A 27696-nucleotide genomic window follows, 5' to 3' on the forward strand; every position below is an offset into this window, starting at 1 on the left:
AATATGTTTCAACATTTCAACCATATTTATTGACATTTAATAGATGTGCTTTTATACTAATGGTAGAAAACCCTGAATTTGTTATTCTGGGAGAACTGATTGCTATCCACTTGTTTGTGTGAAGCCAAACAATAAAAGTTCCACTTTATTATTATTATTGTTATTGTTGTTGTTGTTGTTGTTGTTGTTATTATTATTATTATTATTATTGTTGTTGTTGTTGTTGTTGTTGTTGTTGTTGTTGTTGTTGTTGTTGTTGTTGTTATTATTATTATTATTATTATTATGTCCTTAATCTGTAAAAAACTATTTTAACATTCAGCTGTTTTATGGCAACCTCAATTCATGTTTTCTCGGGTAATCTTGCTCCATTTAGCAATTTCCTCCTGGGCATTTAACTCCGTGTAGGTAAGTGTTTTCCATGTCAGATGTGAGCCTGTTATTCATTTCCTTGGTGACACATTGAAATCCTATTGGCATGGAAACCAGTAAGTATTTAGGTGAATCTGATGATCGTCAGCTGCACTGAAGGGAGAAATGAGTTTTCTTTTCCTGGAACTAATTTTGTTTGAGTTGAGATACTGTCAGTGAGAAGTTTGCCTACAAGCTGGAGGTTGCTTTCATATTTTTCTCCATTTTACTTAAAGATGTAAGGGTTTATCAATGCGACAAAGGTTTGGTTGCTTAATTTATTGTCTTGTTGTTCTTGTTTAACTGACTCTTGGATGGCATATTCATTGTGTGGATATTAACTGGAACCGCTAACAAGAATGAAGACGTCCATAGGTTTTCGCCCAGAAACAAATGTTTGAGTATTTAAAATATATAACATTTATGTGTGTAATAGATAGATACATATGTAGATAGTGAAAATTAGTCCTTCATTTTTTCCCACACATATTCTTTAGGATGTAATTTACGCTATTTATGACTGAAGATTTGAGTTTACTGTGTCCAAGAGTTAAGAGGAATTCTTAGTTTTTATACTTTCTGCCAAAAGTATCTGCAAGAATGAAGAAATTTCCAAAAGCTATTTAAGATACTTTGGTCACCTGCAGATTTTATTTTTCTGTTTACAACTTTGAAAGTAGAAAAACTGCAGATATGTAAATGTGGTTTCAAGCTGCTGCAGAGAATTATGTAGACCAAATGCTGGGGACATAATAATGGTTGGGCCTTTCATGCACCTATGCCGAGGCAAAACACCATAAGAGCAACAACTTGGGAATCATCAAAACTTCTAAAGGGAGGGAACTTCCACCTCCAAGACTAATGGTCGGCAGGACACTTCGGATTTAGTCATCATTGTCATACGATGGAAAAGGTAAAGAAACAGTTTTTAAAAAAAAAAAAAAAATCTTGCTATCTGCAAAATTTTAATGTGATGAAATACATTTCTGAACAGATGCAACTTTTAGAAGAAGGTTATCGCTACAGTATAGTTCACAATTCAATGATGTTGATATCAGTGATATGATCTTAGACTATAAATGGACTATTAATGGCAAAAGGTAAATAAATGCATGAGTATCTTCTAAGTATCTGTTGTATCGTGGCTACAGTTGGATACAGAAAACGTGATAGGACGGACCTAAAATATTTCCATTTCCTTGCACTAATTTTTTGATGAACACGATTAAACGAATTGTCCTTGACGTACAGTTTGTAGTAATACACTATAACGCTACAGATCTTTACGTTTCTCTTCTTGTAATTGAACAACACAGTTGCTTCAATCTCTGAAGTTTACTTTGCGAGAGACAGCTGGAGATCCATTCAGGCAGGCTTCTGTGCAAACAGGCCACATGTTAAATTAACTGGATAATCATCTATTGACAAGCACTTGGCACACATTCAATTTCTCCCTGTAAATGGACACAAACTAAACAAACTGCGTGTGTGTTACAACATGCTTCTAACAATTTCATCACCCAATATTATCACCCCCCCCCCCCCTTCTTTTAAATATCGTATTGTTTTATTACCAGAATCACTTAAACACATCCCAGCTGGTGAAAATCAAGTAAAAATCAGACACATCACAAACACATTAGTGCTTCCTCAGTGGCTTTGGCTCAGTTGAATGACACTTGAAGACAGCAGAAAGAAGGCGCAGAGAATGTTTCTTCACAGTTAAAAGTATTACAGTACAGCAACTTCTTGTGAAGGAGAGGTTGATGGGAATCTGTGGCCAAGCCAGCTGGAATCCAGTGAGTTCCAGCACAGATTTGTTACTGTAAACATAGTAATGATTTTTAGGTATTAATAGTAATGTTTATGTAACAGTTTTAGCTTTTGTTGTAACTACATTTAAGGTTTTGTGTGACCACTGCAGTAAAATAAATTTGTTTTCCCTCATCCCACAAAGTTTTGTTCATCTGGATGTAGCATTTTCAGTGGGAGAAACATTTGATCACATATCCAACTGACTACTTCAGACTCATCTGACTGCAACTTTCCCCAACCTTATAAACTGACCGCACGGCCCATTGTTTATCAGTGGTGCTAGTTTAGGTCATTATGCAAATGTACTGTTTATAAAGTTGGGAAACCTGCATTCAGCTGAGACTGAAGAAGTCACTTGGATGAGTGACGAAACATTTCTCCCACTGAAAACGCTACGTCCAGATGAACAGAATCAACTTTCTGGGATTTCCTTACCTGGATGATTGAGCATGCATCAAAACATGTTTTTCCTCATGTTACATGCACATGAATGCAAATGTTATTTTGCTTTACTGCATAGAATGTGAATCAGCATTAGAAGACCATTCACTTTAATAAAAAAAATTAAAAATAACAGTTATGCTTTGATAAAGAAGTCTGTTAGAGGTTATATTTGGCATCAGGGAAGATGTAACAAGACAAGACTTAAATCCGAGCACTGACAAAACATCATAACATTTTGACCATTCTGGTTGACCCCATGCCAAAGGAACATATCATTTTGACAGCAATACTTCACTTGAATTAAGTTGCAGCATTTTGCAGGTTTACTATGGCAAACTACTGCATGCATGAACTGTTTTGGTACATGCACATTCAGTGCTGAGAACTTCAAAAGATTTTCAAGAAATGTGTCAGGTGTGAGACACCAAAGTTTAAAAACATATCAGATATCCCACCTGATAGAAACAAATTGTAGTAATTTTATTTTATTATTTTTATTTTATTCATTTTTAAGCATTGTATAGTTATACCAAAACAACAAATATATATAACATGCACAGTTAATGACTATTTAAACTTGAAAGTAAGGTCAGTCTCATTCTTTGAGTTTACTTATCTTACAGTACTGGTGCTGATCCTTTAAAAATCAAGGCCATTACTAAAAAAAACCCCCCTGAACTCAGGTCCAGCAAACTATTGGAGAAAAAGGTCAGAGCTAAAAAAAGCTCTTACCTCTGGACAGGTAAACTGTTGGAGCTGATAAGCAGAGGAGACCTTCGCCTCTAGCGTGCTATTTTAAGATTTGGAGGTCATTCATCCCTTTTTATTTCTAATTTCGGCATGTTTGCAGTTTCGCAAACATACGAGTATCTTTCAGGTCCAACATTGATTAACCCCATAGCTTTGCATGGTGTTCTTCTAAAACAAAAATCAATTATAAGTTCGGGCCACAGGGTTAGTTGACATGTCATGTTAAAAAAATGCATTCTAAAATAGACTGAGGCTAAAAGTCATTTCGTATATAAAAGTAACAAATAACCTTGCAAACCTAAAACTTAACATTAATGGATAGTGAGTCCCTCACCCTAACAAATCACATAATATTACTTGGAGATCACGTTTATTGTGATGTTATTATGAGTTTTCAGGCTTTTTTATGAAAGCCTGAAAACCACAGCAGTAAAAGCGAACAACATTAAAACATATTCAGTGCTCAAAATCAGAATCACAGCATCAGAATTATTATAATTATGTAGTAGCCCTAATGTTTATTAAATACAAATAATTTTTATTGTGATTATGTATTAAAATAACCGATTAATAAAATATTAATGTACACTGAGTCAGGATAGGGCCTCTGTAGAAATAAAATAAAGGCAAAATGTCATATCTGACTATTTCTATCAGCTTAGTCATTATAATAAACTCTCACTAAACTAAAACACAGCAGTCAAAAGTAAAATTAAAACTAGACTAAACTTAGAAATAAAAATTAACAAAAGATTCTGTACTATTAAAGCAATTACTGCTGCTTATGGAGCCATTTAAATCAATGCAGATGTCTATGTGATTGGCTGCTGGCGTTGTTGTATTGCATCATCTTGCTTTTAAATCTAATAGCAATACAACAAAATCAAAAACTAAACACTAAAACAAGCCAAACACTTTGGAAACTAAACTGAATTTAAAGCAAACCCCCCAAAAAACCTTCTGACTAAATAAAAATAGAACACAATGGAAAATATAATGCTAAAAATCTTATGCCAATAAAACAAAACATGTTAAAATTTATCTCTTTGCAATAAAATGAACACGTCATGAAAGATATTATCTTGAGAAATAAGGTCAAACGATTTTATAACTTTGCCCAGAGGTTATACCTCTTTGTGTGCATGTGGGCGTTTGTGTATGCTTGCACTTCTTTGGCCAGATGGGGTGAGGTTGGGAAGGGGAGGGTGGTAGGATTTGGTGTGTCCAGCCCCCTTCACCTGAGCATAAAAGGAGCGGAGGATCCCTCAGTGGTACTCACACTTCACTCACTCTGCATACACACACTGGGTGGACTCGCACTCACCAAACTCCTAAAAACACACGCAAGCTAAGTTTTTGTTAAGCCTGTGAAGATGCCTTGTGTCAGCACTCACCTCGACCAGATGGTGAAGATGCCTAGTAGCTACGACTCTGTGGTTGATAAAGTCATCGCGGTAAGATTTGTAGTCAGCAAATTTCCTGTGCTGTGATTCTTTTGTTCCTGTTACTTAGTTTCGGTCCGGTGTTTATAATATAGTGTAAAATGGTTCTCACCTACTTCATCTCTCCTCTGAATGCAGGTGGACCAGATCCTGTCAGAGTTCAGGCTGAATAAAGAAGACCTAAAAGAGATCATGAAGAGGATGCAGTGTGAAATGGAGAGAGGATTGCGTTTGGAGACACATGAAGAGGCTAGCGTTAAAATGCTTCCAACTTATGTCTGCTCCACCCCTGAAGGATCAGGTGGGTCATGACTTCTGAAAAAGAGGATTGCCAGTGTTTAGATGAAGTCTTTCCTATGTGAACTCAAGTTTAATGTAGCAGTGAAAAACTACATGTGCATTCAGATTACTGATGTATGGTGTTTTCTCCCAATAGAGGTTGGTGATTTCTTGGCTCTGGACCTGGGAGGCACAAACTTCCGTGTGATGCTTGTGAAAGTGGGTGAAGATGAAGAGAGGAGCTTCAAGGTTGAGACAAAGAACCAAATGTACTCCATTCCTGAAGATGCCATGACAGGGACTGCTGAAATGGTTAGTAATGCTCAGATTTATCTATAGAAGCAAGCATTTTTTTTTTACTCTTGTGAAATAACCTTTTAATGTCTCTGCAGCTATTCGACTACATAGCAGAGTGTATGTCAGATTTCTTGGACAAACACCACATCAAGCACAAGAAACTTCCTCTAGGTTTCACGTTCTCCTTTCCAGTACGACATGAGGACATTGACAAGGTGGGTGAATTTACCCTCATGCCTTTCTACCTCCAACAATTTCTTTATTTGCTGGACTTGTAGAAGCTTTTTATCTACAGTTCTTTATTTATTACACCACCTGTCATAAAAACAGGAAAACAAACATTTTCAAAATGTTTCAAAATGTCTTTAGAATGAAAAATTAATGAATAGCAGAGATGATTTCACCTTTTATACCCAAATAGGAGCCAACAAACAGTATAACAGTCAACTTTTTCCATTCAGGAATGCAAGTAAATAACTGTAATAACTCTTTCAGTTGTCTGTAAAAAGGTAAATGTAAAAATTTATGAGCAAAAATATATATTTTTTTAATTTTGGCAGTAAAAATATTATTTCAGTTAAACATCTTGTGCATACTGGTGGATTAACTATGATAGAAACATAAAAAATGATTTTTGGCAGGAGGTGGCAGAGTTTAAGATGTAAAGACAGGATTAGAAATGAGTATGTTGGAGGGACAGCTCAGGTTGAGTGGTGTGGAGACAAAGACAAAGGGACAGTGAATATTCTGGACAAAGGAAAGAAGAAGAAGATCTGTACTGTTCATTTAAGGCAGGTGGTGGTATAATAAATAAAGCACTGTATAATAAAGGTCATACATTTAAAGTTTACTTTTTCTTTTTTTTTACCATCACAGGGAATCCTGCTTAACTGGACCAAAGGCTTCAAGGCCTCTGGTGCAGAAGGGAACAATGTTGTGGGTTTACTCAGAGACGCCATCAAGAGACGAGGGGTGAGTGGACGTATAGGATTCTTTCTTCTTAAAAGTACAACTGTAGATATAGTAGTTGAATTTAATTCTGTGAATTAAAATTTTGTATCGTCACACAGGACTTTGAGATGGATGTGGTTGCCATGGTGAATGACACAGTTGCCACGATGATTTCCTGCTATTATGAAGATCGCAGCTGTGAAGTTGGGATGATTGTTGGTAAGAAGTTGTAAATGCACACATGCAATCAGCCTGAAGTCTGACTCATAACTAGAGTCTTGCAGAAATGAGCATCCATATAATGTTTGCGTGTATGTTTTCTTACCAGGTACTGGTTGCAATGCATGTTACATGGAGGAAATGAGGACTGTGGAGCTGGTTGAAGGGGAGGAGGGCCGGATGTGTGTGAACACAGAATGGGGGGCTTTCGGGGACAACGGGGAGCTAGAGGACTTTAGACTGGAGTACGACAGAGTGGTGGACGAAGCCTCAATTAACCCCGGACATCAGCTGTGAGTAAACGCAGAACATTGTATTTAGTTCAAACATTTAGCATGCACCTCACACAGCTCTTTAATTTTCAAACGTCTACTGAATACACGTGCAGTCAGGGCTGCCACCTGTTTGAAGGGCTTAAAGTGGTGGGCGTGGAGTGTAAATTGAGTAATTTACAACATGTTACATGTTTTTTTTGAACTCATTATCATTGTCTGGTAGTACTCACCTGACCCTCACCTGAGCTTTCTGTGCAGTTGCTTAGTTACCCACTATTTTTCCTCAGGATGGTAGTAAATGGCCAGACCCCTCATACGTCAGTGATGAGTTCAATGAAGGGGACGTCAGGTTAATCATCTATCTCTGCTGCTGCTTGCCAGTAACCGTCAGCCTAATGGCTGTTTACCTTTTATGCAGAGATTTTGCAGAGAGCTCAGCCTCATTCAGCCTCTTTAGCTTCGGCGTTGCCTTCCCAACCCATCGTCATTCTTTCCCCAGCGAGTCACAGTTGTTTGCTCATGTGTTTTATGACACACATCATTCCTGTTTAGCCCTCATTTTTCCTCACATGTCCCATAAAATATTTTCCTGTCATTAAAATTGCCTCTCTCTCTCTTTTTTCCCCTCCTATCTCCTGCAGATATGAGAAGCTTATCAGTGGGAAGTACATGGGTGAATTGGTGAGGCTTGTTATGATGAAGCTAGTAAATGAAGACCTGCTGTTTAATGGTGAAGCCTCAGAGCTGCTGAAGACACGTGGAAGCTTTGAGACACGCTATGTCTCACAGGTGGAGAGGTGAGCATCCTAACCTGGGCTGAGGAAATATTTTTTTAAAAGGAATGCTGCCCATTAAAAATATGACAAAAGATCATATTTGTTATGCCTGAAATCATTACATCTGCATATGAACAGATGGAAGAAACAGATCATGACTTGACTTTATCAATAGAGTATTTCATTAGGAGAAAATTAAATAGTCTATGTGACGAAAACATATGGTGTTTATTAAATTTTTATATATTTAGTGGAACCAGAAATGAAAGAAAATATATTTTCAACACACTAAATTTTCTGCATTGCGCCTTTAGAAGCTAAATTTGTAAATGTTTCTCTCTTTTTTTTCTTTTTTTTTTACAGTGACACTGGGGATAGAAAACAAATCTACAACATCCTGTCCTCGCTGGGAGTTCTGCCCTCAGAGCTTGACTGTGACATTGTGCGTCTGGTCTGCGAGAGTGTTTCCACTCGCTCTGCTCACATGTGCGCCGCAGGGCTCGCTGGTGTCATCAACCTGATGCGGGAGAGACGCAGCGAGGAAGCCATGAAGATCACAGTGGGCATCGATGGATCTGTCTACAAGTTGCACCCATGGTAAGGAATGCTCTTTGACTTTTAAATAGTGTAGACTTTAATTACCTTTTAAATATATGAGAAGATTGTTCTGACCAATTGTTTGTATGTCTCAGTTTCCGTGACAGGTTCCACAAAGTCGTCAGGGACCTCACTCCTCACTCTGATATCACCTTCATCCAGTCAGAGGAGGGGAGTGGTCGTGGAGCCGCTCTTATCTCAGCAGTGGCCTGTAAAATGGCTACAAATCTATTCGCGGATTAAGGGGAATTATGCACTGATCAGTCTCCTGAATGCGCAGTGATGAGGAAAGCTTGAACTCTGATTGGAGGATATTTATGAAATCCACTGATGTGCCCTTACTACAGGCTGTTTGTAAGCAAACCGATTGATTGTTGTTGTAGGGTGTAAAGACAAGAATGGATCAAGCTGCTCTTATTAGAGGCTGCACTTGGTAGTATCACACCAGGCTTTAGCAAATCCATAATTTCTGAACTTTCTGAACTTTGAGTGTTGCACATAAGACAGAGTTTGGTGTGAGAGCTGTTTAAGATTCATACTTCTTGTGTGTCACTTCCAGCTGGTTGTATGGATGGGAGCATTTCAAGAAGGACTTATGTAGTATTGATGACAATGTATTATAATGCCAGTTTTGTAAATACCGCTGTAAATTATAACTAAATCAAGTTCATTAGTGTGTTGTGTAATTCCTGTTTGTGAGCAATTAAATATATCTTTGGTATTGTATATTTAAATGTTATGTTTACAAATTTTGTTACTGTGTTACCTAGTATGGTGTTATTCTTTAAATGTGCTTTGGATGTCAATAAACCTAACTGTAAATAAAAGTACTTAATAAACTATAATACTTAAAATGAATCTGTTTTTATTTTCAACACCAAATATCAATTATTTTTTGATAGCATAGCAAAAATAGATTTTTTTTTCTACTTCTCTGACATTCCAGGCTTCAAGGACTAAACAACATCACTGCAATGTATCAAAACTGAAGGTAGTTGTCCTGATGTCACATTAATGAAATAAGAGCTACCAAGCATCAATATAATATCCTTCCTGTAAATGTAGCATGTACTGTAACAGACTGACAGGTCTGCTCAAATATTCTAGGGAATATAAAGGATACACTATATGGATTAAATATATCCATATAGTGGAAGATATCGGGCCACAATTCATATGTTTTCAGTTCCATTGACACAGATGCATAAAATCAAGCACCTAGCCTCTACAAACATATGTGAAAGAATGGGTCGTTCTAAAGAGCACGCTAAATTTGAGCGTGGTACTGTAATAGGATACTACAGCTGCAACAGATCAGTTTGATATTCCTTCCTAGATATAAGTGCAAACCTCCTATCGCATTTACATCAGCAGGAAAACTGTGCACCAGAAGCTTCTTGGCATGGGTATGTTGCCCAATACCTTTGTCCATATATTCATGTGTATTATTAAATACATCAGGGAGTGCTTAACAGTGTTAAGCAATAATTCTTGATTAAGGACCAGAGACTAATGCAACAGTTTGCATGTCCTTGAAAAAGCCCTGGTCCAAACAACATACCATTACATCAAGAGAAAGAAGAGACAGATACCAGGTACCTGTAAGTATTTTAACTTGAAAATATACTGGGTTTTTTAACAATTACATTATCATTATTTTTTTATTATTATTATTATTATTATTTTTATTTCATCATCATTACCAAAAGAAAAAGAAAACATAAAATTTTTGAGCAAACCCTTGCATTGCAGTATAAGCCAATATTATTCTAGTATTTCTCTGTAAAAAACTTACATCAAATCGATTTAATCTGTGAATTGTAAGAATTTATTTAAGTGACTGTCAAATGTCCAAAGTCACTTTGCTGGTCTCCTTTCCTGTCGTCTCTGTTCTTATCTCTTTTTTCCAGCCCAGAGGAATCCTGTGTGCTTCACCACTTATCACGTCCATTCAGCCACACACTGAAACAGCTTTAACCATGTAAGGGTCTCAGCTATCCATGGCAGTCTATTATAGGAGGGTAGGAGATAAGATAACATGGGCTGTACATAAAACCCACCTAGCATCATCCCCTGGCTGGGAGCCCACCTTCATTCATTCAGACATGGTAAGGCAGTCACTGTTTTTAGTCTTTATGGTGATTTTAAAAGTCTTTCACAAAATTGTAGATGCTGTGTATTTAAGAACATTCTTTAAGTACTGTGAAATCAGTTGTTTTCATCAGTTCAGTGTCCTCTGTAGGATTATCTATGTGATATACTTTTTTCTCCCTCTCAGGCAAGCAAGAAAGCTTCCAACAAGAGACAGAGGGGAGGACAGAAATCCTCCTCAAATGTCTTTTCCATGTTTGAGCAGTCTCAGATACAGGAGTTCAAGGAGGTAAAGTACTCACTAATGACACCACTTCCTTTAAATTCCTGGGGAAATGATCTCGGAAAAGATGTATTACTGCAAACTTTTTTTTTTGAGTATTTTCTAAAAGTATTGTCTCTAAATTTGTTATTTGATAAAAGTTAACAAACATTTTTTTAATTATAAAACTCTTTCAAAATTGAGAAATGGTTCTGTGTCAAACTTCATTTGAAATATAGAATGTTCTTCATCCTACAGGCGTTTGGTTGCATTGACCAAGACAGAGATGGTGTTATCAAAAAACAGGACCTGAAGGAAACTTATGCACAACTGGGTACTTTCTTTACTTCCATTCTTTGATCTTTTAAATATTTCAAAGGTGGGAAAGTAGGTATAATTGGTATGTCTCTGTGTGTTTTTGTGTACCAGGGAAGCTAAATGTCAAAGAGGAGGAGTTGGATGAAATGTTGAATGAAGGGAAGGGTCCCATCAACTTCACTGTGTTTCTGACACTTTTTGGGGAGAAACTCAATGGTGAGACGTTTACAGATGTTCAAAGAAATCTTTGAAATTCCTGTGAGGTCCTTTCAGGTGATGGAGAATGATATTTTATCTTCCTCCAGGTACTGATCCTGAAGACACCATACTAGCAGCCTTCAAACCTTTTGATCCTAACGGGACGGGCTTTGTTAATAAGGATGAGTAAGACAGCTTATCAATTAGCTTTCACGTCGTTCCGTGTGGGCCATAGCATTATTGCAGGGGTCTTCAACTCCAGTCCTCGAGAGCTGCTGTCCTGCAGCTTTTAGATGCATGTTGAATTACCTCTTCATTATGCCATCACATTTGGCAAAGACCTGGTAACAAGCCATTTATTTGATTCAGGTGTGTTGGAACAAGCATGCATCTAAAAGCTGTAGAACAGTAGCTCTCAAGGACTGGAGTTGGAGACCACTGCATCTTATCTTTCCTCTCCTTTAACATTTGTCTATTTTTATTTAGATTTAGACGACTACTGATGAATCAGGCTGATAAATTCACAGCAGAGGAGGTTTGTGTTTTCAGCTTTGTGTTTTGTTTTTGACAGATTCTCATATAATTTTTAAGATATTTTTCAATAGACAAGCTTTCTCTTTATATACCTACAGGTGGATCAGGCCTTCGCTCTCGCTCCCATAGATCCAACTGGAAACATTGACTACAAGTCTCTCTGCTACATCATCACACATGGAGATGAGAAGGAAGAATCATGAACGGGACAGTTGTGTGAAGGCATGTCATAAAGTCCAACTAAACCCATTTTACCTTGGCTGTTAATAATATAAAAATGCATATGACTGCTATTAAAATTATATCTGAAAGTATTAGATTCTCTCCACCTCATACCTTTGTAAAACCATTGGAAATTAAGAATTTTCTCATTTGTAAGTTACTAATAACTACAAATAAAGTTTTGGCCTCCTCAAACATGTCCCTATTGATTACAAATTCTCATGTGGTTAGGGAAAACTATATATTGAGTAAGACCAAAAATGCTGTTATTCCAACAGAAATACATCTCCTGCATATGGAAATGGTCCGCAAAGATGGTACTTATTTTTATTCCACAAAATATGTTAAGAGATTTTTTTTCTATAAAAGAAAAAAAGAACCTATGTTTGTCACAAATGCAGGATACTGCAGGCAGAGTGTTAAACCAAAAGCAAGCCTTTAAACATTAAAATAACTTCCCATAAAATAAATAAATTCTATAAAGTTAATCAAGAATCCAAAAAACAAAACAAAAAAACCCAAACCAAAACATAACAGGAACAAGCTAGGCTGATCAGGGATTAGAAACAGGACATTTTTGATATATGAATGATCAACATCAGGTGAAAACAATCAGGGAATCAGGTAAAGAGAAACCGCAAGCAAAGTTAACTTTGAACGTGAAACAGAAAAGAGACAGACATGAAAACTAACACCAGACAAGTGACAGGTGAACACTGGTAAATGGACTGGTTCTTATATTGTGCTTTTCTACTATACCTGCACACTCAAAGTGCTTTATACAAATTGCCTCATTCTCCAAATCACACAAGCAGATTTTTGAACGCTTCTCACATAAGTGCTTTCTATCTAACATTCACACACATTCATACTGCATCGGAGAGCAACTTGGTGTCAGTATCTTGTCCAAGGATATTTATCATGCAGACTGGAACAGCCGGGGATCAAACCCCCAACCTTCCAATCAATAGATGGCCTCTACCTCCTGAGCTATAGCCACCCAGTGACCAAGGCATAAACATGGAAACGAGACATGTTGGTTACAGCATGTTGGTGTAACAAGGGTTTCCGGTTGCGTTGGAAGTTACCACATAGATTTCTCACACGCTAGCTTGCATGGTCTGGCTCTAAGCAGTGAACACAATTATCATGGCCCTCCTCCATAGGCACCTTTATTCCACAACTTTAAACAGCTGTGCTCCCCTGGGTTGGCCCTAGTCCATCAGTGAAATGTGCCGATTATGACCGAGGGATATGCACTTGGGGCACAAGTCACACCACATATTCTTAATATCACACAGGTTCGCCTAAAAAGCTTTGGACGTGATGCTGTTTCTGTCTCTAACAGGTGGAAATGAACGGCAACAAAGCAATTACCAACACCACACTTTCCCCCTTTCTTTACTCTCTGGCGAGTCTGACGTGTCTTCCAACAAGGTCAGATTTTGCGTGGGAAAATAAAATTTCAGTTCCATTTTATTTATATAGTGCCAAGCTTTGCACCGGCCTGTGTAGGAGAGACAAAAGCAATCCCCGAGAGGGGTATGGGGACCAGCTCTTTTCTGACAAGGTAAGGTGACACACACACGTCTGCTGGACTATGTAGAAATCAGGGATTTGAAGAAGCCACTCATGCATAGTGTTTATATTGCTACAATGGCAAGTCGGGCGTGGCCACCACAGGTGATGTGTAGAGTATCCATGTCATCAGTCCTCATACATATAGAATATGTGTAGGGTTTCCGGAGTGACCACACAATAGAGAACAAAACAGTATCAGTGTAATGAATCCACTTTTGACCAATAATGCGCGGCGAAACTGGATGTGGTTTTGAATTCAGGTGTGTTCAGCCTCATTACCACAGGTGTATGAAATCAAACAACTCTCCGCTTTTACAAATATTTGTAAAAGAATTGGTTGAATAGTAAATGGATACTACAGTCCCAACAAGACAGTGTGTGAAATTTTCTTCTCTCCTAGATATTCCACAATCAATCAAGTGTAAGTGTTATTACTGCACGGTGGAAATGTTCAGGAACCGTAGGAAACCAGAGGCTGTGTGATGCATGACCATCACAAAACCCGACAACATGGAGTGTCTGAGAATTATGTAAAGAGACAGAAGATAATGAAATGGATAGCTTCTGTACCTGCCAAGTATTTTAAAACCACATTTGCTACCAAGAAGGTGTTCACTTTAGTTAAGGTATAGAGTTGGGTTAAATAACTCTAGATTTATACTTATTTTAAGTAGAAAAAATACTAAATTATTTTAGCTGTTTCATTTGTTAATAGCTATATATGTTATTATTATTATTATTTTACCTGGTAAATAAAAACAGAAAGTCAAGGCATTAAGAAAAAAATATTTAGTTCACACAGTTTTTGAGCAAACCCTTGCATTGCAGTATAAGCCAATACTATTCTATTATTTCTCTGTAAAAACTTTAAGCTTCATTGCTTGATTTAATCTGTGAATTGTAAGAATTTATATAAGTGACTGTCAAATGTCCAAAGTCACTTTGCTGGTCTCCTTTCCTGTCGTCTCTGTTCTTATCTCTTTGTTCAGCCCAGAGGAATCCTGTGTGCTTCACCACTTATCACGTCCATTCAGCCACACACTGACACAGCTATAACCATGTAAGGGTCTCAGCTATCCATGGCAGTCTATTATAGGAGGGTAGGAGATAACATGGGCTACACATAAAACCCACCATCATCGCCTGGATTGGAGTCCACCTTCATTCAGACATGGTAAGGCATTCACTGTTTTTAGTCTTTATGGTGATTTTAAATAAGATCTAAAAAAAAAATGGGAATCTTGAAGATGCTGTGTATTTAAGAACATTATTTACGTACTGTGAAATCAGTTGTTTTCATCAGTTCAGTGCCCTCTATAGGATTATGTATGAGAGTAACTTTTTTTCTTCCTCTCAGGCAAGCAAGAAAGCTTCCAACAAGAGACAGAGGGGAGGACAGAAATCCTCCTCAAATGTCTTTTCCATGTTTGAGCAGTCTCAGATACAGGAGTTCAAGGAGGTAAAGTACTCACTAATGACACCACTTCCTTAAAAATGAATTCAAATTCATATTTAACTTATTTGTCATTGTTGTTTAAAGCAAAAGACTAAATAGAAATTTTAAAATTACTTAGAAATGTGTTCAAAGTATCTCTAAACTTGTTATTCATTAAGAGTAAAAACAACCTTTTTCAGTTATTAAACTCTTTCTCAGGTATAATTCAAAAATAGTCATGTGCCACATATGTGTTCTTCATCCTACAGGCGTTTGGTTGCATTGACCAAGACAGAGATGGTGTTATCAAAAAACAGGACCTGAAGGAAACTTATGCACAACTGGGTACTTTCTTTACTTCCATTCTTTGATCTTTTAAATATTTCAAAGGTGGGAAAGTAGGTATAAACTAATAGCAAATAAACTATAACAAGTGAAAGCTGTAATGATGTGCCCTGCTACTGTTACTGCATTTATTAATTTTTATTGGTATGTCTCTGTGTGTTTTTGTGTACCAGGGAAGCTAAATGTCAAAGAGGAGGAGTTGGATGAAATGTTGAATGAAGGGAAGGGTCCCATCAACTTTACTGTGTTTCTGACACTTTTTGGGGAGAAACTCAGTGGTGAGACGTTTACAGATGTTCAAAGAAATCTTTGAAATTCCTGTGAGGTCCTTTCAGGTGATGGATGATGATATTTTATCTTCCTCCAGGTACTGATCCTGAAGACACCATACTAGCAGCCTTCAAACTTTTTGACCCCAATGGAACAGGCTTTGTTAATAAGGATGAGTAAGACAGCTTATCAATTAGCTTTTGCGTTGTTGCAAATGGGCTGTATTGGTATAATATTTTATATTGCCTCTCCTTTAATTTTTGTTTTTGATATTTTTAGATTTAGACGACTACTGATGAATCAGGCTGATAAATTCACAGCAGAGGAGGTTTGTGTTTTCAGCTTTGTGTTTTGTTTTTGACAGATTCTCATATAATTTTTAAGATATCTTTCAATAGACAAACTTTCTCTTTATAAACCTACAGGTGGATCAGGCCTTCGCTCTCGCTCCCATAGATCCAACTGGAAACATTGACTACAAGTCTCTCTGCTACATCATCACACATGGAGATGAGAAGGAAGAATCATGAACGGGACAGTTGTGTGAAGGCATATCCTAACCCTAAGTCCAACTAAACCCATTTTACCTTGGCTGTTAATAATTTGACCTGTCTGCAGTGCAGTGCCGTCCTTGAGTTAGTGAAAGTAATAAGCCCCATGCCCAGTACATGTGAACTTAACTGAAATCTAAGCCCAATGAGACGTGGGAGGAACAATCAAGCATGATTTTAAGATGGGGAATCCTTTTCTGACACATGGTCACAGGACCACATGTGAGAAGAAGGTAAGAATTTTTGCTCTAGAAATCATATTTAAAATGACATAAATCGTAAATGACAGATACATGTATGTGTATGAAGCTGTATAGAGGGTTTTTGTCAAGTTTCATGGAGTTTTTAGTATTTTGAATGTTCAGGAACTCAGTTTTTCTTTTCGTTGCTTCAGGGCAACGTTGTGAAATAACGTGTTCTTCTGGAGGGAAACTTTGCTAACATTGTGTTGGAATGTAATCAATATTACTTCATGTATTTGTGCACATATTTGTGCTCATTTTACATGTTGCTGACGTGATGCCTCTTGCACATTGGGATGCCATCAAAATAAGTCTCCCTTTCAGAGACAGTTGCCAGGCCACAAGAGATATGGGTGACTATGATAAGTTAAGATTCAGCCTCTTCTGAATCACATGAAGCTGAAATGGCTTGCATTAGACATTGTGTGTGGATAAGCAAATGATGCCATTTAAGGGCAGTAAATTGAAGCAGTACCTACCCAGTGAAAAATGCTGTTTCAAAGTATTAGTCCTTGCTGGATTTATTTTATTTATAAAGTCCCAAATCACAACAATATGTTGCATAGATGCCATTCCAAGCAATTTTGAAGATTACATTGAAAAAGCTGTCCAACTGCCTGGGCTTCCAGGTGTAGGGAAATGTGGTCTCAAATCCTAAATTGCACAAAGTTTGTGCAAATCCAAAGATGAAAGCAAGAAGAGAGGGCGACCCAGTGGTGGGATATCTTAAACGAGTTATGAGAAGAGGAAGAAGCAGGGACCCACGGCTCTCAATCCAAATCAGCATGTCCACCTGGACAGTGCATCACTCTGGCCAATATGTGACAACCCCCTCATCACCAACTGGTCGCAGCAGATAACTACACCACCCTGAGATTGATTCTGCTGGAGGTTTCTTGATATTAAAAGGGAGTTTTTCCTTCCCGCTGTTGCCAAATTCTTGCTCTTTGGGGGTCATGTGATTGTTGGAGTTTCTTACATTGTAGGGTCTTTACTTTAGAACATAAAGCATCTGAGCTTAGTGCTGTTGTAATTTTTGGCGCCACATAAATAAAATTGAATTGAACAAAGGAAGATGCAGGGTGCCTGGGTGCACAGGACATCACAAGTGATTTGTATAATGTGCACCTCTATTTGACACCACAGAAGAACTGTTTTGTGAAGTTTCACACAGAGTGACAGCAATATCTGACAACATGAGAATCAATATGACAAGACACTGGACAATCAGAACCTAGCCTATTGTCGTTAAGTGTTTTTCAGTTTTTCGTTTCATAATTTTTTGACATTTTTTGAAGATTTTCTGATTGTGCTTTTACTGGTCTCTAACAGTTGTCTTATGAATGAGGATGTCTGGAATATTTATTTTAAAAAGTTTTTTGAGAATAAAATGGCCCAAAGCGAAACAGTAAATGGTGTTGAATAAATGTCATCATGTACGATCAAAGTGTGTAGTAGAGGGCTAAAAATATCAAAATGATGTAATCATTTTAAATAAAAAAAACGTCCCTATTGATTTTAAATTAGACTGTGTAATTGTTTACAGAGTCACCTAAAAAGCACAGGTAAACAAATCCTTTTTGGGGTTGTGTCTGAAAGGGCATCTGTGGTAAAACTCCTCCAAATCATGCTGAGCTACCTGCTGTGGTGACCCCTTGTTACAAGGAAAAAGGCAAAAGTAGCTTTTTTGTCTCCTGTATTTCTGTAATACTTTAGATATAATTATTGATGTGTGTGGCGCATCTTTTATTTTATTTTACAACTTTCCTTTTAATGTACAGCACTTTGGTTAATTTTTTTGTTTGAAATGTGCTCTATATTTATACATAAAAATGATTGGATTGGATCAAATAAAACATCAATCAACCATAAATATCATATCAACTGTAAATCGAACCTCAAATATATCAATTAAGAATCCAAAATAGAAAAAAACAACAACAAAAAAACCCAGACCAAATCCTGATGACCATGAATCCATAAATGGCAATGAAATTATTTTATGTTGGCCTCTGCTTACAAAAAAGATATTGTATTATATATTCTTATTGTACTATTATTTTTGTTCCTATATTGAGAGAGCTGCAAGAACACTGATAATTTGCTTTCACTTCAACCCTTTCTGACTTTGGGGTCCTATTTAAAGTACAAAAACAAGAATGCATCTGTAATCAAAATACAAAATACATCTCATCTGTTATTTAGAAGTCTGCTGAGTATGATTTGCTCTTTTTGAGAACATTTCTTTAGAATATTTTTATAACAGATTTGATGTTAGTTTTTACTAAAATTGAGTCATTTTTAAAAAATGACTCAATTTAAAAAAGAAAAATCTAACAACAACAAAGAAATATATATATATATATATATATTTTTTTTTTAAGAATTAAAAGTAAAGAAGATGGCCCTGACTGCATTCATTGCAGCCACAGGCACTGCTGTTTCATTCTTTTGGGGGGTACTGTTGCCATGGATACAACAACAAACATCCACATAAACTGCAGAGCCACACTTTCTTACCAACATATCAGCCAGTCTACAAGAGAACAAGGAGTGTGTGAAGTCCTGAAAGGCAAGCTCCTCTTTCAGCTACAAGAGCAACTGGGCATGTTTGCATCCACATGACTGAGAGTTTTGGTTTTGATTTGGTTTCTTTCTGATATTTGTACATCTGCTATCAAAGATGCCAATCGCATCTGGAGCTGCAGGCAGGGTGGATGTAGGAATAGACACAAGCAAAACATGGACACCACAAGGACTGAAAAGGAAAACAAATTCTACCCACAGAAAAAACGACTCCTATCTGCAAAGGTGAGATTACTACAGATAGTGATTAAATGTAACTGCAACTTTTTAAATATGCTTTATCAACAACATTTATAGCCTCATCTGAACACAAATCACTGGACAAAATTGTGACTATTTCATCATAAGATGAAATTGTGTTATTGTTTAACACAAACTGAACAGCAGTATTTTATAATACAGCAATTTAAGATGTTTTTGCTGTGAAACTGCAACTGTATTCAGCATTCGTCTGCCTTACAAATGAATACTCTGCATATACTGCTGGTTTTATTTGGCTGGTTTTATGATGACCAGCTGGCTCATGTTAGAGGCAAGACTGCTCTTAATGGAATAACCACTGCATTAAACTGTGTTGTACTGTAGACCTGCTGTTCTTTATTGCTAGGAGATAAAGGCGCCCTAATTTAACTCTGTCCATTTGAATCAACAGCAACCCGTTTGTCATCTGAACTGGGCAGAGGAGACGCAGATGTTTAACACTAATTCCGCTCATAAATATTTCACCGCCCAGTTTGTTTTTCCAAACCGGGTTACTAAAAGAAGAGACAAAAAGACTCAAAAGCTGTGACACACGGGCTGTATTTACAGTTAGATGCTTTTTTATTTGGACAGTGAGAGTTTTTGTAGTTTTGCCTCTGCACCACACCAAAGGACATTTTAATTCAACCAATCAAAACGAAGATTCTTTAATTCAATAGTTAAGAATAAGTTTGCATTAGCTATTTAGGAATTATAGCCTTAATACACATAGTATCCCAGTTTCATAGGTTTAAAATGAGTTTGACAAACGAACATAGTTTTATATATAAAGACCGGTTTTGATACTTGGCTGAAAATCCTTTGTACTCACTGATTGTAAGTCTAGAAACCATGGACATCACTAAATACTGTATTTCCTCCCTTGAGATGCTCGTTTCTTTTTCTGCAGTCACTTTTAGTTGTTGCTTGTTTGTTGGGCTTTCTGCTTTCAGTTTTGCATGTTTTATAGTTGAAACACTAGGTTCAAATCAGGTGACTGACTTCTTAGCCTTTCTTTGCTTTGAGAAACTCTTAGTTTGCTTTTTCCGTCTGCTTTAGTTTATTGTCCATTTGCACTGTGAAGCACACTCTGATCAGTTTTCACATAAACTATAAACACCAATAACCCAGTTCCACTGGCACATCTCCATAATTTCTCATTATTTTTGTACAAGTTCGTCTTGGTTTCCAAAGATTTTGTTTTTTCCAGAACTGTGCATTTAGATGTTTTCTGGTTTTCTAAGTCTAACCGGTGGCTGTTGATTGTACACTTTGACAATATCACACCTACCTCCTCCAGTTTGTTCTTGGCTTGTCTAGATGTTTCAAAGTTTCAAAGAATATTCTTATCTGAATACTTATGGAACTAACTACAAAACACAAAGTAATTCCTCTGACTGCAGAGTTTCTTAGCTATGTCTACTTTGTCATTAATACTTGCAGATATCAGGAACTCAAACAACAACAGAGAAAAAGGGACTCCTTGCAGGTGAGTACTTTCATCAGTCAAAGGCCGAGTGGTTTAAAGGTTTTCAGACAGAATTTCATTGATTCAAACTTGTTTTTAAGCAGAGCACTCAGGACAAAACAGAACCCAGCAATCACGAAAATGATGGTGAGATTATTGACAGTTTGACAAACAAACAGAAAATATCAGGACATGCAACATTCAAAAAGTCTCCCTAAAACAAATGCTTCTCCAATCTGCTTTTAGGGCCCAAAGAGGAAGTCCCAGAGAAAAATGGAAGCCATGAGGATGAAATTTCAGGAAAACTATCCAGTGAGAAGCCATCTAAAAAGTCTGTTCTGTGCGTTATACTGTGAAGCAGTTACAGCTCATGTTGTCATTAAATGAACTGGACTGTCACGCACAACAACGTTAACGGTCATTATTCAAGTGTCAAACTTGTGAGCTTCTTTTGAGGAGCAGAAGAGGTCAAATTTCCCTTTTGAATAACAAATGCTAAGCTGCTGCCAGTTTTGAACTCAAATGTGTTTGTTCGTTCAAGTTAACTGAGAACTAGCACGGTTTGTTAGTTATCAGCGTGAATTCTTTTGCAGTATTACCTGGCGACACCTGAATTCATTTGTACAGTACAACATTTGTACCATGGGCTTTCAACATGTAGACAAACAAACAAACAAACAAACCAAAAAACACAACAAGTAGAACACATTTAAGTCGACAAATTAGACATTCATCAAGCCAGTTTGTTGAACCAGTGGCTCATCTGCAGTCACACATTTCACATCAGTAAACACTGCTCAGTAGTTTGGGGTCACTTAACACGTCTTTGTTTCTGAGAAAAAAAAAGGATGCTTGTTTTCATCTAATACCACTTAACTTTGCTCTGAAATATTGACGAAAGGTTGTAGAATCAGTAGAATTAATAATAACTAACATATGATTGCAGCAATGTTATTTATGTATTACAAACACACTGCTAGCTACCAGAAATTTATCAAAAGTCTAAATGATCATGTTAGCACAGCTGAAAACTGTTGTACCCTTTAAAGAAACAGCTCAGTTGGTTAATTGAGTGCATGGAGCTTTGTTGCATTATAGTTTTCAAAATCCTAAAGTTGTTTGACTGGAAGTGTTTGACACTATGATCAAACTGACAGGTGCTGTTGCTCCAGACACTTAATGCTTCTGTAATCAATGGGGACAAAAAGTAATCAGTCATCCTTTTCATATGTTGAACTTGCATCATTTAAATCAATGTGCCACTGGAACGCTGCAGTAATCATTGCTGAAACAAAATGTCTCTGTATTTTCTAAAAAATTAAAAATATAGAACATGCTGTGTGACCCCAAACTCTTTTTTAAAGCAGCAGTAAACACAGAGAGCTTTTCTTTTTCAGTTCCTCATAATGTTCAATATTGCACTTGTGTTATCTATGAATCACTGAGCCTTCCCTCTCTTTAGCTGTACCTAAGTTTTCACAGTTTTTTAAATCTACTGTAGCGTATTCCCAGTCAGTTACAGCCAGAGAGAAAACACTGGAGGACCATTGCATTTTTTTTTCCAGTAGATATTCTCCAACACAAGACAAGGCCTTTGTTTATTAGTCTGACTGAGGATCTCAGTCGCTGTTGCTGCTGCTGTCATCTCTCACCACCATGTTGCTGTACTTCTTCTGCTGCTGCTCTTTGAATGTCTCCTTCACCTTTGCCCTCTTGAGGCCTCCATCCCTGTATGCAGACAGAACTAAACGATTATTCAGTGTCATATGTTCCCCTATGGCCATGTCATAAAAAAGAGCTGACTGACACTTTGAATGATTAGCATTCAGACAAAGGACTACATCTTTATTCCTCTTCTCTGTGAAATCATTAAATTAGAATTACTTTAAAAGGGATGAGGTAAGAGCTTACCATTGCAGATCTACCAGCCCTCCCTGGTGAGCGATGGCTGACTTCACTCTGTTGGCAAACTGGACAGCATCTTCACCCTCCTGACATTTTTTTGGGGGGGAAAACTCAGTCCATTGTGATGCATTACTCATGTTGTGTGAATCAGTTTATAAATCAGCTTATTGTGACAAATAAAATCATTTTTATTACAAAGACTAAAGACTAACTGTCAATTTAAGCAAGTTAGGCAAGTTGAAGTCTCAAGAAAACAAATGTGATCCGAGTTAAAGTCCTCCTAAGTCTATACAGATATATACACAGACTTCATTCATCACATGTCACACACACCTGTTGGTGCATGGCTGGCAGGTACCAGACATTGCATACAAGGGCCCAGCTGGTCATCATCCTCAGCAGGTAACTGACCATGCTGTGCTTGGAACTGTTCCAGAAAGCATCTCCAAACTTTGGGTCATACTAGGAAAAGTTTAAAAAGCACACAGACAAGCATTAAGTATCAGAAATGTGTGACCTAAAGGGCTCAAATATATATGACTGAGAGATGAAGGATGAATGCTAGACTGGGCTGAAGTACCTTAATGGCGACTGGGTATATTGTTGTTCCAATTTCAAAACTTCCCTTTTTAAACATCATGACAGATGTGTTGTTGATACAAGTTCCTATAGAAACAGGAGATTAAAGAGACAGCTGTGTGAGCTTCTTCCAAACCCACATAGAAAACATCTGTTCGTGTGACACAGCTCAGTGGCCAGACTGCCATCAGACACAGAGCTAAAATAACAGCACTGACTCAGACTTTTCTTTGATGATACAAAGATCAAACTGCAGTGGATAAAGTAACTTTATCTTTCTGCTTGGTGACACTTACCCTCTGGAAATATCAATATAGGAAGCTTTTTTTTGTCATTCACATGGTCCTTCAACCTGGAAACAACAGAACAGGTAATGGAAACCATTTATAAATACACACAATAGAAAATACATTCAACAATTGGAATGAGTGCCTTGTTGAGAAGGGATTACAGTATAGAGACTGGAATCCACACTGCAGTGAATCCAGCATCAGCTTTCCAAAACATACTTGTTCTTGTTTTGACGGTAATAAGTTTGTACTTCCAAGAAAACATTAAACTTTCTGTGTGCCAGAACAGCCACAGAAAGTAAAGTACAGGCAGGAAAAGCAGGCACTGACGAGACCAGAAAGAAACGTGGTCATGTGAGGGAGTGAAATATGAACCTTTTGGTCACTAGATGGCGATCTTTCATCTCTGACCTCTCAAACCAGACATGAGGACAGGATCTCACCATGGCTCTCTGAATAATGCCCATCAGGCCTCCATGGACCTGACCCACCTAAGAAACATATAATGTAAAAATTTTTATTTTATTTATTTATTTATTTTTACAACAAATCACAGTTTCTAAAAAAACCCCAAAAAAACACTTTATATGTAAAACTCCAAACAAGTTGATCTGAGGGTGGCTTCTTTGCATACCATAGCATAGCAGCCATCTGTGCACAGAATCACAATGTCGATCGGAGAAGTATGATTGGCAACACAGATTCCTCCTTTTTTGGGTTTATTTTCCCTGCAGAGGAAATGAAAACACTGAACTCAAAGACAAAGGGTAAAACCAGCCTTTTTTAAGGATGGTATATAACAGGAAAGTGTTTTACCTGTTGTGATAGCGAATGGTGGCAGAGAGTCCTCGAGCACAGATTCTGTAGCACATCACATGGACCAACTCACTGAGCCAGAACTTTATCCTAAAAATAAATATTTACAAGAAAAAAAAAGACACTCTGTTGAGAAAAGATTTCCATTATAATACTTTTTCTAACGTATAAGACAAAAAACTCCCCCCAAAACATATGTTTTAGTCACCTCCAGTTTGGAAGCAATCCAACTGCAGATGTTCCTATTACCAACCAGCTCACACCGATGACGGTCAACGTTATTCTGGAGAGAGAGTGACACATTTCACCTTCAAGCAGCAGGTCAGTTGGAGTTTAGAGTTTTCATTGAAACGTAACAGAAATATAAATTACTGCAAGTTATGTAAAAAATTAATTTTAAATTGCACATTTTTATTGCACATTTTCTATGGCATTTTAATGGCATTAACCTCTTCCTCTCATACAGCTTGCAATTTTTTCAGTAGACTTTAAACTCAGTTGAGATATTTTTTTAACACAACCAAAGGCACAACCAAAGTCTTGACCCCGTCTTCCACACTGCTTCTCTGTGGAGGAAAGTGTAAATTTGGGGCGGGTGGACTCTGTGCAGTATTTTCCTACCTGAGGGGGGCAAGGATGCAGTATCTCACAATGATGCCAAGCCCATAGACCAGTGTCAGCTTCAGGCTTATGTACTGGAAATCATTGTTGGTGCGAGTCAGTAAGTTCCAGGACACCAGCTCCTCAGAAGTGAACCGCTGGGTCACCTGATTTTAAAATGGAAAGCAGACAAACATGACTAAAACATTTTCATTTTAAAATTAAAACCAAGGTGTTAATAAAAAAAAAAATGTACCTGATCATCTACAATACTCTCAATCCCTTGTCGGATGAAATAGAAACAGTCACTTAGTGTAAAATCACCACCCACTGGTGGTTTTGGGCGACTTCGTCGAAGTTCCTCGAGCTCCTTCTCCATTGATCCATTTTCCCTTTGGATGAGACCTGACACACATGCAAACACACACACAGACACGCAGACACATAGACACAGACACACAGAGGCACACACACACACACACACACACACACACACACGTTCACAGTGATGCAATTAAACTAGCTGATATGATTTTTTATCTTAATAACAATCACATAGATAAGTCAGCCTTGCCAAATGTCTTAAGGAAATGTTAGTGTTAGAAGATTAAAGAATTTGTCAGGGAGTTCAATCGGGAATGTTTTTCTTGGAAGAGCATTATGTGCTACACTTTGACAAAATGCATTTAAAAAAAACAGCAACAAAACACGAAGACTGAAGCCATTCAGGGCATGAAGTCAAGATAAAAAGTCTTTAAAAAGAACAGAACTGAATCTGCATCACCTCAGTGTTATATGGCACAACAGGCAGGCATGTAATACTTTCAGTGATAAGATACTGTATCTGGAGTTCTCATCATAGGAGGGACTTTACAAGAAAGATCAACTTAATTTACGAAATGTATTGCCAAAAACATGTCCTTACACCTTCTTACTTGTTTTTGCTTGCAGTCTTTATTAATAATGGTCATACTGAACAGACTGTAAGGCAAACAGGTCTGAGAACAGTTTAAAAACAGCCTCAGCTTGGATTCCACATTACCTCATATCTCAGCAGGCAAAGTCCAGAACCTACACTAACACACGCCGTATTCAGTCAAAGCATTCAGTACAATGTCTGCCCTGTTTCTGTTCTTCAGGCACTTTTACTTCTTGCACTCATTGCTCATGTTAAAAATGTTCGGCTCACACACTTTGAACTTTGGAGAGAGCAATTTTTGCTGACCAAACTGTCTTTCTGTGCTCCAGCATGGGAAACCATCCTGTGAAGCTTGGAGATTGATAAAGAGTTTATTTATTGCATCTTGTGAGATAAGACAAAGTACCCAGAGCAACTTTACTTATTACCTATCATAAAAGTTAGTGAGCGTCAGTGCCACCAAAGAGACTTTTTGGTGAAAAATTAGCTGTAGCATGGTAGAAAATATGAACATTTTTCCTTAAGACACGAAAGGTTTTGCTCTGTGAGTATTTTATATGCATGCATTAAAAAAAATTGCCACTTTAAAGGTAGATCAATCTAATTTTTAAAATGTGGCCATATCATTGCAACATGCCAGCACAGACTTGTGATGAAGTATCTGATGAAATCTGCAGACACAAAGCTTTCCCTAAACCAAAGTTTCACAATAAGGGATATGACATCAACTTATCTGTAAAAGAGTGCCCGCACCTCATTTTCCTTAGATCTATCAATCAAATTTCTTTCTACTTACCATTAGATGAGGAGGGTTTGAGTGTTCCTTCATCTGAATTTGCTTTCTGTATATTCAGAGTGGCCCACTGTGGAGAACAGACAGCATATATTAATGGCCAAGAATCAAAATATCCCCACAGTTTAAGCATATCAATCTATGAGGGACATAAAAAATTACGTGTGATAGTACCTCCAAAGTTTTCACCAGTATGGTCATGTAGATCTCGGAAATGCCCAGTGAGAATCCAAACATGGAAGGGATCATGATGAGGAGGATTATGAGGTACAGCCAAATCTTCAGTGCCCAAAGGGCTCCCGCCCAGAAAACGTCCATCTCTACTTTATTCCCTGAGGTAAATAAGAGCAGCCCTGTGGCTCAGCTGCATGAGTACAAAGGGGGGAAAGAAAGACTTTAATTCACTTTCCTTTCTTTACTTCTTAGACAACTTGGAAACATGTAATCATAACAAGGGGGGTGAAAAAGACAAACGAAACGCTGAAACACTCCGGTGTTCTCGGATGGTTTCTCAGAACACCGGGTCACACTACACGGTACAGGTACACACTGATCCCGCGTACAAAAACAATGGCGATCAATAGCACATGTAATCCTTCCAGTATAAACAAATCCACAAACTCTGACAGAGCTACTCTATACTTTAATTACAAAGTTACATTTATCCTGTTTCAGATTGAAAGAGATCAACTTACCTGTCAAACTTCAGTCCATTTCCTTTCCGACAGCGGGTAATTTAAGAGACTGAACACGCAGAGCAAACACGCCCATTTACTAACTAGAACAAAGTTCATGACCTACAGCGCCTTCCTGTGGTCACAGAAATCAGTGCAGATCTGTGGCTTTAGGGTTAGACCTTAAAACATCTTTGGACACTAGGTTTGATTCATAAAAAGTTTTATATTTTAGTCCATAGGAAGACACTTTAGTTGAATGTAGACCAAACTAACTAGTTACTATACAAGTTGACCCTGCTAGGATCACATTTGAAAATACTTTTTGGTGACGTGTTATTTTTGGATGAGTCTGAGCCGGAGGAAGCACTCAAAGCAAATGCCACTAAGGTTGAGTTAAAGTATGTAGATGGAAGCTGCTTCTTATAATACTGAACTTGTATTTACTGATCGTATCATAATTTTTTAATTTTAAGAAGTAAAGCATTGTTAAAAATGTAACCCCCCCCCCACTGTTTGAA

General features: G+C 37.5%; 4 protein-coding genes across 5 annotated transcripts; 3 read left to right on the top strand and 1 right to left on the bottom strand.

Annotated features, from left to right (window-relative positions):
* Positions 1 to 4681: 4681 nt before the first annotated feature.
* gck (glucokinase (hexokinase 4)) lies at positions 4682 to 9098 on the top strand. Its single transcript, XM_003451020.5, has 10 exons — positions 4682 to 4874; positions 5001 to 5163; positions 5299 to 5453; positions 5534 to 5653; positions 6315 to 6410; positions 6509 to 6608; positions 6718 to 6901; positions 7525 to 7680; positions 8023 to 8256; positions 8352 to 9098. Exons 1-10 carry the CDS (start codon positions 4794 to 4796, stop codon positions 8497 to 8499), a joined length of 1437 nt encoding a protein of 478 aa, XP_003451068.1. The 5' UTR covers positions 4682 to 4793; the 3' UTR covers positions 8500 to 9098.
* Positions 9099 to 10206: 1108 nt separating this feature from the next.
* Positions 10207 to 17828, top strand: LOC106098660 (myosin regulatory light chain 2, atrial isoform). Of its 2 annotated transcripts, XM_019365981.2 has the most exons (8): positions 10207 to 10364; positions 10535 to 10636; positions 10868 to 10943; positions 11039 to 11143; positions 11233 to 11311; positions 11612 to 11660; positions 11758 to 11881; positions 16062 to 17828. In XM_019365981.2, exons 1-7 carry the CDS (start codon positions 10257 to 10259, stop codon positions 11860 to 11862), a joined length of 624 nt encoding a protein of 207 aa, XP_019221526.1. In that variant the 5' UTR covers positions 10207 to 10256; the 3' UTR covers positions 11863 to 11881; positions 16062 to 17828. The 2 variants fall into 2 exon arrangements, with proteins under 2 accessions (XP_019221526.1, XP_019221525.1); XM_019365980.2 differs by lacking the exon at positions 16062 to 17828 and having other exon boundaries at positions 11758 to 12076.
* Positions 14494 to 17821, top strand: myl7 (myosin, light chain 7, regulatory). The gene is made up of 7 exons (XM_019365982.2): positions 14494 to 14636; positions 14820 to 14921; positions 15167 to 15242; positions 15416 to 15520; positions 15610 to 15688; positions 15792 to 15840; positions 15938 to 17821. The coding sequence occupies exons 1-7, from the start codon at positions 14634 to 14636 to the stop codon at positions 16040 to 16042; spliced, it is 519 nt and encodes a 172-aa protein (XP_019221527.1). The 5' UTR covers positions 14494 to 14633; the 3' UTR covers positions 16043 to 17821.
* Positions 17829 to 21247: 3419 nt separating the features above from the next.
* On the bottom strand, positions 21248 to 27331 carry agpat9l (1-acylglycerol-3-phosphate O-acyltransferase 9, like). The gene is made up of 14 exons (XM_003451081.5): positions 27197 to 27331; positions 26676 to 26865; positions 26505 to 26571; positions 25046 to 25194; positions 24811 to 24956; positions 24398 to 24472; positions 24190 to 24279; positions 24008 to 24101; positions 23749 to 23864; positions 23380 to 23435; positions 23085 to 23170; positions 22838 to 22966; positions 22511 to 22590; positions 21248 to 22327 (listed from the first exon to the last, which is right to left on the bottom strand). The coding sequence occupies exons 2-14, from the start codon at positions 26817 to 26819 to the stop codon at positions 22219 to 22221; spliced, it is 1341 nt and encodes a 446-aa protein (XP_003451129.1). The 5' UTR covers positions 26820 to 26865; positions 27197 to 27331; the 3' UTR covers positions 21248 to 22218.
* Positions 27332 to 27696: the final 365 nt, after the last annotated feature.

This window comes from Oreochromis niloticus, linkage group LG12 (assembly GCF_001858045.2).
Source record: "Oreochromis niloticus isolate F11D_XX linkage group LG12, O_niloticus_UMD_NMBU, whole genome shotgun sequence".
Lineage (NCBI taxonomy): Eukaryota > Metazoa > Chordata > Actinopteri > Cichliformes > Cichlidae > Oreochromis > Oreochromis niloticus.

Coding starts and splice junctions, on each gene's coding strand:
- gck (XM_003451020.5), top strand. CDS start 4,794: ATGCCTTGTGTCAGCACTCACCTCGACCAGATGGTGAAGATGCCTAGT. Junction 5,164..5,298: donor CTCCACCCCTGAAGGATCAG/GTGGGTCATGAC, acceptor TTCTCCCAATAG/AGGTTGGTGATTTCTTGGCT. Junction 7,681..8,022: donor TATGTCTCACAGGTGGAGAG/GTGAGCATCCTA, acceptor TTTTTTTTACAG/TGACACTGGGGATAGAAAAC.
- LOC106098660 (XM_019365981.2), top strand. CDS start 10,257: ATGGCAGTCTATTATAGGAGGGTAGGAGATAAGATAACATGGGCTGTA. Junction 10,637..10,867: donor AGATACAGGAGTTCAAGGAG/GTAAAGTACTCA, acceptor TTCATCCTACAG/GCGTTTGGTTGCATTGACCA. Junction 11,312..11,611: donor GGCTTTGTTAATAAGGATGA/GTAAGACAGCTT, acceptor ATTTTTATTTAG/ATTTAGACGACTACTGATGA.
- myl7 (XM_019365982.2), top strand. Junction 15,243..15,415: donor GGAAACTTATGCACAACTGG/GTACTTTCTTTA, acceptor TTTGTGTACCAG/GGAAGCTAAATGTCAAAGAG. Junction 15,689..15,791: donor GGCTTTGTTAATAAGGATGA/GTAAGACAGCTT, acceptor TGATATTTTTAG/ATTTAGACGACTACTGATGA.
- agpat9l (XM_003451081.5), bottom strand. CDS start 26,819: ATGGACGTTTTCTGGGCGGGAGCCCTTTGGGCACTGAAGATTTGGCTG. Junction 24,280..24,397: donor GGATTGCTTCCAAACTGGAG/GTGACTAAAACA, acceptor ATTTATTTTTAG/GATAAAGTTCTGGCTCAGTG. Junction 22,591..22,837: donor TGCCAGCCATGCACCAACAG/GTGTGTGTGACA, acceptor AAAAAATGTCAG/GAGGGTGAAGATGCTGTCCA.